The sequence below is a fragment of the Mus caroli genome, chromosome 19 (assembly GCF_900094665.2).
Source record: "Mus caroli chromosome 19, CAROLI_EIJ_v1.1, whole genome shotgun sequence".
NCBI lineage: Eukaryota > Metazoa > Chordata > Mammalia > Rodentia > Muridae > Mus > Mus caroli.
Genome location: NC_034588.1, coordinates 20,708,932 through 20,718,060, shown reverse-complemented (window position 1 = coordinate 20,718,060; position 9,129 = coordinate 20,708,932). Strand labels below are relative to the sequence as shown.

Genomic DNA, 9,129 nt, shown 5'->3' with positions numbered 1-9,129 from the left:
GTCTCCCCCCTCCCCTCCCCTCCCCTTCCCTTCCCCTCTCCTCCCGTCCTCTCCTCTCCTCCCTACTCTCTAACTATTGGTAAGTTTTGTAAAAATGGGATCCCACACTGTAGCCTAGTCTGGCTTCAAGACAATCCTTGAACCTTAGCCTACTAAGTGTGTGTGTGTGGGGGGGGGGTTATTATAGAAGTGGTTCACTGTGTCCAGCTCAATATCTCTTGAAAACACTCTCAGTTTCTCAAAGATCTCCTGTGCCCTGTGTGCAGCCAAGAACTAATGAATCAAAACCAAGACTACTATCTTTTCAAAGTTCTTGCTCTAAGGTTGGTTGGTCTGGATTGCATCTGGAATCTTGACTTTCAGGATCAGGATCACAATTCCCTTATCAGGGTGGCCCCTTGTGCCAAAGCTAATCATGCAGCCAGCATGGTTGGTGCCAAACACCTGCTTTTCTTCTTTAAGTATGAAATGTTGGTGCATGAAGATCGAAGTTGGATGTGACCGGTGCCCGACAAGAAATCTGGCCATGCATTTCTAACAAGCTTTCCCTGTGTAGAGGCTTTCTCCTCATTTGCTCACTGGGATAGTAGTCCAGGGGTCTGCACCTGGCATCCTCTGGACTTCAGCCCATGCACCTGTTCTCAGGGATGATTTTGTTTTATATCCTTGTGAGATAAACGATCAGAACTACACGTAGAACTCGAAAAACATAACTGTGAGTTTTCCTACAAAATTATCAGATCCAAGGGGGATTTCAGGTTCTTGGCCCAACTTATTCTTCTCTCCCAAAAGAGGGGAGAAAGAAGCTTGTTAAAAATGACCATAACTGGTGCCCCACCCCACATGGATGGATGCCCTTTTCTGAGAAGCTGAGTCTGTTTCCTACCGTGGAATCCGGATGAGCTGTGTCTCTGCTGGAAATAGTGCTGTGTGACTGATTAAAAACCAGGGCACATTCCTCTCAATTCACTTGGTGTCACGTTCATTCTCGGAACTTGGCCCCCACTGAGGAAACCCAGGCACACATACAGGAAGGGCCTGTGCAGTTATTCTAGCCAGTGGCCCAGAGCAGATCCCAGTGGAAATGTACCATTAACTATCACCTGCAATGCGAAGATGCTCCCAGGTCCTGGGTCTCAAGGAACCCTCAGTTTTCAGGTCGTCCCAGCTGATGCCCTAGGAGTGTGTTATGAGGTGCTGCCTTTGATGTATCTTGTCTGAATTCCTGATCCAAAGAATCGAGTTTGCACATGGCTTTCTGTCTCTCCCATCTGGAGCAAGGCACTGGTGCTCTTTGCTTGTCACTAGTGGCTAACATAGACCAATGATGTAATCCACAGTCCTTTTCCTTTCTGAGCTTAGCTGGAGATGGCTTGGCCCCCTTTCCACTCTCATTGGTACTGGAGATGCCACAGAAGCCTCTTGGACTCACATTTTGTCTCCACTCCAGTGCTCTCTTCATCAATACCCCTTTTCAGAACTGCAGCTCCTTCCAGATCTTGGCCATGCCACGATATCCAAGGTAGCTCAGAAGAGATGACTCTTAGAGATCCCTTCTGCCTGCCCATCCAAAGCAAGTAAAAGGCAGAGTGACAGGTCACCAGTTTAAAAGTTCTCAACTGGATTAGGGCCAGGAGACATATTTTTCTTATAAATTATCTACCAGACTTCTTTCTGTCCAGAAGAAAGGGACCCTTCGTGGTTAAAGAGCAGGGATGAGGCAAACACTGATTAAAACCTGCTGTCCCAATTTCCTTCTCTTTCAGCTTTTCTTCCCAAGGTTCCCAGATAGACCCTATTTTCTTCCCTCCCCAAGTCTGGAAGCCATCGGAGTAGAGGATCTTTTCTGTATACAACCAAGGCAATCCTGTGTTCTCCTGTTTGATCGCTGGTGTCCTGACTCCTCGGCCCTGTGCATTTACAGGGAGGTGAATATCTTGCTGGGGAAAAAAAATGTTTTTCACGCTGCAAGCCAGCATTACTTTGGTCTTTGACTAGTATTGCTCTGAAACATATTTTAAACTCCATTTGAGCAAATGAGTAGTTGCATACACTGATGGGAAAACACATAAATTTTTAAATTAATTTCCTGTATTTATTAGTTTGCATGGTCCTCCAAATTGCTTGTTTGTTTGGGATTCCCCACTACCCTGGCTTTGCCTTTGGGCCTGGGCTGCAGTCACTGTGGGGTACCTGCTTCTTGCATGGTCCATCTCAGGGCTTTTGTTTCCTTCAAAAGGTTCCTTGTTTTATTTCATAATGAGAAAGTTCATCGTCCCAGTTCCTAATGATTTTGTTGTTGCTTCTGAATGCCTGCTTTGTTTTGACCTTTCTGATTCCCAGTCATGCACTTTATCAGTCTCTTGCTGTCTAGTGTCTGCTCTACTGCCATGGCTTTGACGCTTTTCCTTGTTCCAAGGGCCTCAGTATTCTCATGTTGCATGAGAAATTATGTCAAGATGCTTTTAGCAAGATGCCCACACTCCAGCTTAAACTGAATCAGGCAGTAAAAACAATCGATTGGCTCGCATTTTGGAGACGTTAGACCTCCGGAAAGGATCAATACTACAGTGTATCCTGTTTCTTACTGACTCTCCAATCTGCCTTTTACAAGTGTTGGCTTCAGGGGCTAGAGAGACCCTGGGTTTAATACCTAGCCCTGAAAACTAAATTAAAAGAAAAGAAAACTTGATTTCACAATAGACTGGCTGCAGGGGGTGCTTCCAGTAGCAATCTGGTCTAGAGGCTTTCTCATTTAAGTCGGCAAAGTCTCTAATGACTTGTTCTAATCTTTGAAGACCTGTGACTTGAGAATGGGGTGAAAACACCTCACTTTTCTTAGGCCTGTTAGGAGTCTACTCCTACTTCTGGGCGGAGGTCACCCTGCTACACACTGGCAGTTACACACTGCAAGAGGGAACCCAGGGTGAGCTGGGATGAACGCTCAACATTTTGTATGAAAAATTAAGCTCACATCCTCCTTGGATCTCTGACCACTCTGGTCACTTGAAATTGGCATCAGCAGGGGTATTTATGTCACAGAGACTGGCGACTATTACCCACTGGCTTATTTGTCTGGCTGGCAGGTGTGCTGTAATGTGAGTTAACAGGCAGCAATCTTTTGTCTGGTTTCTCTAACTTCAAAATCACTCCTGTCAGTGCACATGTTGATTTTAAATACTTTTACTGAGATAAAATTCACATACTACAGAATCCATCGCTTCTAAGCACTCGGCTTCTTTCAAGTCAATTCTTCACTCAGGTCATGGTATTCATCAGTCCTTCAGTTCCTTGGTACAGTGTAACATCTGTTTATCTATCCATCAGGGATATCCATCCATAGGGAGGTGGTGGGGGCGGGATTGCTGCTGGAACTCCTCAGGCAGGGCCTGGCCACTTTCCTGTCTTGAGGGTTTACAAAGTTTACTAAGTATACAAAGTTTATGAAGGTCTACTGCCTACCCCTTAAGTGGCATGAATGGCCAACGTGCTCAACCCATGATGGTCACAGCACAGATAAGTGGATCCTATGGTTGAAAGCATGGTTAAAATGTCAATAAAAAAGAAATCTGAGATGAGAGCATCTTTGGTGTTCTTTAACAGTTTTAAAGCGTGAGCAGTTTCATTTCAATCTTGTTCTAGTGTTTTAAACTTAGAACTGATTTAAAGCAGAAATGAGGTGATGAGTTTTTCAGGCCTTATGTTGTAGCTCTGCCATCACTCCTGGTATAGTCAGAAAGAATCATTGCTTTCTTAAGAAATGGTCAACAATAGCGTCATAGTTATTACTATGAAGCTTGAAGTGGCCTAAGGATAAGCATCTTAAACTATATTGCGTTGTCTTGAGTCAAATTTCTCATAGGAATGAGTCTTGGAGCTTGAGATCCACCACTGTGGAAAGCATGATTTAATACTAATTATTAAAAATTTAACACGAGATACTGTTCTTCAGAATAATCCTGACTCACCAATAAAAAGCACTGAAGAAAGTAGTTAACTCTAATTGCGTTGGTTTTATTTAGATTACTGTGATGTGTAAATTGTCTTCCATGATCATATATAGTTTAGAAAATTTTTTTACATACATGCTACTATACATTTTTAAAGTCTTATAAATCAAAACTACAGTGAGCTTGATTCTTCTTTCAGGACTGGAAGTTCTTATAAAATCCCTAACCAGTGTTTAGTTGTTCTTCATTGAAGCATTTGGTAAAACCAAATTAATCAGTCATTGGAAAATTCACCTTTAGTCATAAAAACCAAGTTTTGGTGCATGCTCCTTTAAACATATACTTCAGTCACTGATCATCATTATTATTTTCTCATTGTAGGCCTGTCCTCGCCGAGAAGAGTACTCCATAGTCCACAGGAAGTGCCGTTCTCAATTCACAGACCTCAACGGCTCCAAAAGATTTGGCATCAACACATGGCATGATGAGAGTGGGATTTATGCTAATTCAGAGGCAAAACAAAAACTCTACGCATTGGCTAGAAATCCTATTGTCCCACTTTAAAAAGCAATGTATACAACCAGACCGGTCCTCAAGCTAATGAAAAATGACAAATGTAGTAGTTAATAATTTTCATAATAAAAACAAAGTCTTCCAAATCTAAGGAAATGTTTATATTCATATTCTCATGAGATACCCTGATACTGATATTTTCCCAAATTTTACATATGTACAACTAAGAGGAGGCACATAATTCTAGGATGCAATGTTGGTTGGTTTCTTTGTTGTATGGAATACGCATTTCTTTTATTGTTACAAAAATGAACTATCCAACCTGTGATTGTTTAGCGTGTAGATCTTTTTTTTTTTTTAAGTGAGTCAATTTTATTTCATTTTGGGGTGGTGTTGGGAATTATATGCAGGGCCTAGCACATGGTAGGCAAACACTCTATTACGAGCTACATTTCCAACCAATATCTTCTCACTTAAGAAAATTAGTGAAAGCATAATAGTTGTTGATATTTAGCTATATAATATGTTTCAGTACAAGTATACACTGCACAGCCAGGTGTGGCAAAGCATGGCTATGATCCTAGCATTCAGGGGATTGAGGCCCAAGGATCAAGTATTGAAGGTCAGGCTAGGCTATCTAGCAAGTATAAAAAGCCAAAACAAAAATGAGCCAAAAAAAAAAAAATCACACCCTGTGTAACATTCAAGTTGGATAATTTGCTTTTCAAAGTTTTATAATTTCTCTGTTAGAAGTATTCACAGTTCTGTGTTTTAGGTATTTTGAAGTATACAATTATTGTAACTAAATTTACCCCCACTGCTTCATAGAACACTAGCGCTTGGTCCTTCTTTCTAGCTGGTCCAGTTTTCTGTCCTCTGCCTATTCTGCCTCTCAGCATCCTCCTAGCCCAGTGACCAGTGTTCTCTCCATGCTAAAGACATAAATGAAAATAAAGTTTACACTTAGATTTTAGATAAAACTGAGAGTTAAACTTTGGGCAGCATTGGTCCTACAGTGATGCTGTGTGTGTGTGTATATACAGGCTTTTATTTTTCTATGGTAGCTAGTTTTACTTCACTTATTCAAGGTAAAATCTTTTGAGTCTGTAAAATAGAAGAGATAAGACAGTGAAATCTTAGGAGGTTGTTGGAGGATCATCTAGGATAAGATTGAAAGAAATCTCAGGACTGTCTTGACTTCCCTTCCCATAAATTAGGTCCTTTATGGTATTAGCCACCTGGGGCTGCAGGACAAAGTGGCTTATACAATTGAAGTCCATATTTTTTCAGAGGCTGAAAATGTCTAAAATGAAGTTTCAGGATGGCTTTGTTTACTGCAAGGGCTCTTTCTGGTGCTTTTCTGTGTCTTCTGATGTAGGGAAGGGATACTGTTGCTCTGTTCCTATAAAACCACAATACAGTTGGGATGGAACCCACCCTTAGGACCTCACATAGCCTTAATTACCTGCTAAACACCATATCTCCTCAATAGTCATGCTTGGAGCCTAGGCTTCTGAGTATGAATTTGTGCAGGACATAGAGTAGCACACAATATACACAGAACACAGGAAACCAGGCTTCTACTAATAGCATATTCTGGATTCTGGCTGATTTTTGAAGTAAATTTGAACTTGATTTCTTCTGAGGATGGGTTTACTTCGTGTCTTAGTCAGCGTTTCTATTCCTGCACAAACATCATGACCAAAAAGCAAGTTGGGGAGGAAAGGGTTTATTCGGCTTACACTTCCATACTGCTGTTCATCACCAAAGGAAGTCAGGACTGGAACTCAAGCAGGTCAGAAAGCAGGAGCTGATGCAGANGCCATGGAGGGATGTTCNTTACTGGCTTGCCTCCCCTGGCTTGCTCAGCCTACTCTCTTATAGAACCCAAGACTACCAGCCCAGGGATGGCACCACCCACAAGGGGCCTTTCCCCCTTGATCACTAATTGAGAAAATGCNTTACAGTTGGATCTCATGGAGGCATTTCCTCAACTGAAGCTCCTTTCTCAATGATAACTCCAGCTGTGTCAAGTTGACACAAAAATAGCCAGTACACTTTGTCAACCTGACTTTTATTTTTTTCACCATTTTAAAATTTTATTTTATTTGTAGTCGTGTGTGTGTGTGTGTGTGTGTTGTGCACATACATGCTTATCCACAGGTTCTTGTAGAGGACCTGACCATCAGGCCCCTCTGGAGCTGAAGTTAGGGGTAGTTGTGTGGTTGCTAGGAATTGAGCTTGGGTCCTCTGCAAGAACAGACTGTGTTCTTAAAGGCTGAGCTGTCTTTCCAGGTATTCCCCTTTGGCATGAAAGTCTTTACATCTTTGTGTTTGTTCTCTGGTAGTCTGAGCCTCTTTTGAATGGGGCCTTGCCATCAGCACACTTTTTCTCTTGTCCCAGTGCAAAGAGTGGAGCTTCTCTGATGATGCTGTTCTCTAACAACAGCAGTCACCTCGTGTGCCACACGCCACGCTTAACTCTTTCCCCCACTAATCTGCACATTTTGGTTACGTCTTTCCGTCCCATCTCTTGGTCCCAAGTCCCTGTAAAGCTGACTAAAAGCAACGAAGGACAGCCGTGCCTCAGCCTGAATGTTCTACTGTCTGAATATTTATTTGCCGAATAATTTACTCTATTACTTTGGGATTCAGTCTCACTAAAATCTTTGGGCCACTGGTGAAGCAAAGCCAGATTCTGGGCCAAAAAGCAAGACAAGCAGCCTCTACTCTAGTGACCAAAATAGTCCTTGTTTCCGTTTGAGCCCTTATGAGCAAGGTCTTTGTAGAACACATTCTATCACCATTCTGGTGTAGCTGTTAGTGGACCTAACATAACAGCATAGTCCATGAGTTCTTTCTATAGCACTCTATGGCTTCACTAGCCTACAACCCAAACCCTCCCAAATTCCTCCTATAGGCTAGTCTATGGACTTAAAAATCACATGATTGATTGCATGTTTATCATAGCAATGACTCCACCCCGGTGGCAATTTTCATATTAGTCATCTTTGCCGTGACAAAATCCTTGACAAAGCAAGGAAAGAAAATATTTGTTTTGGCTTATGAATTTAAAGAATTATAATCCATCATGGTGGGAGGCTAAGTGCCATGTCTTCTTTCCAGCGAGAGTGTGGAGCATTAGCTTGTTCACATAGCTGTAAACCATGTAGTGATTTGAATGAGAAATGCCTCTCATAGATTGGTGTACTTGAACCCTCGGTCCCCTATTGCTGGTGCTGTGTAGGAAGGTATAAAAATTTTAGGAGGTGGAGCCTTACTGGAGGAAATACACCGCTAAGGGCTACCTTTAAGGTTTTGTGACCTGCCTGCACTTCCTATTCTCTCTCTGCTTCTTGTGTGTGAATACAATGTGAACAACCAGATTCCTGTTCCACTGGACCTCCCCTGCCTGTCACCACACTTTCCCCATCATGATAGAGTATATCCTGAATGAAAAAAACAAAATAAACAAGGAAGGACACAACTGCTTATTGGTGTGGTGGAATAGACACCTCACGTAACAATGTGTTTCAGGTTTGAGTCCCAAACTTATCTCCTCTGGAACTATAAGCTAAAATAAACTCTTTCCTTCTTTACTTTCCCTTTTGTTGGGTATTTTAATCAAGTAAATGAAAAAAAAACTAATAAATACCAGGAGGCAGAGAACAAAAGAATGAACTAAGGCTTAGATACAGCTTCACAGACCTTCTTCGAGATAGCTGAAAGCTAGGCCACAGCTCCTAAAGTTCCCATCGTTTTCACGTAGTACTCTGAGTTGTTGATGGAGAAAAAACCTGAGCCTGTGGGGGAGGGGTCATTTCATATTAAATCCATAGCATACTGAGTCTCAGAGCATTTTGAACAATATTGTAGCTATGGGATCTTTTGGACAAAGATAGACTGGTTATGAGATGGGCATGAGCCCTTTGAGGACCAGGTAGAGAGGAGTTTAAAGTAGTGTTTCTCAGTCTATGGGTCGCAACCCCTTTGGGGCAGCATATGAGATATCCTGCATGTAGTATATTTACATTATACTTATAACAGTAGCAAATCAATAGTTATGAAGAAGCAATGACACAATTTTCTGACTTGGGGTCACCACAACATGAAAACTATATTAAAGGGCCACAGCATTAAGAAGACTCAGAACCATTGCTTTAGAGAAGAACTTGGATATCAAGTTGTGATTCGTAATCGTCACTGCCAATTTGACTGAGAAGTGCTAGGAAGTCAGTAAAGCATGCCTCTGTGGAGCATAAGGACCTCTAGGGAGCTGTGTGAACATGGGCCATGCCATCTGATAGGCTGAGGAAAAGCACAAAGATACTTGTGTAGACATATGTCGTTTCGTTGCTTGCTGCTATGATATGAGTTGCCCTCCATGCCATCCTTATGACAATGGATGGAAAAGCCTGAAGTTCCAAGGCCAAGTAAGCAAGGCCTGTTTAGACCTGTTTATATGTTATTCTATCACAGTGAGGAACCTAACATAGACACTAGTCCATTCTTGACTACTCTGGTGGCAATTTTATCTTAAAGATTCCAACTCTTAATATTACAACAACAATTAAACTCCAACATGAATTTGGGAGGGGGACATTGTAAGAAAGAAAGAAAGAAAGAAAGAAAGAAAGAAAGAAAGAAAGAAAGAAAGAAAGAAAGA

At 41.8% G+C, this 9,129-nt stretch overlaps 1 protein-coding gene across 2 annotated transcripts in view; it reads left to right on the top strand.

Annotated features, from left to right (window-relative positions):
- C19H9orf135 (chromosome 19 C9orf135 homolog) overlaps positions 1 to 4,950 on the top strand; it is a 97,696-nt gene extending 92,746 nt beyond the window's left edge. The window contains exons 6-7 of one of the 2 annotated variants that reach the window (XM_029472704.1): positions 1,767 to 1,928; positions 4,332 to 4,950. In XM_029472704.1, the coding sequence (XP_029328564.1) occupies positions 1,767 to 1,928; positions 4,332 to 4,514 (345 nt within the window). In that variant the 3' untranslated portion in view covers positions 4,515 to 4,950. The remainder of the gene's footprint in view (positions 1 to 1,766; positions 1,929 to 4,331) is intronic. The other variant, XM_021152161.1, reaches the window with a different exon arrangement.
- Positions 4,951 to 9,129: the final 4,179 nt, after the last annotated feature.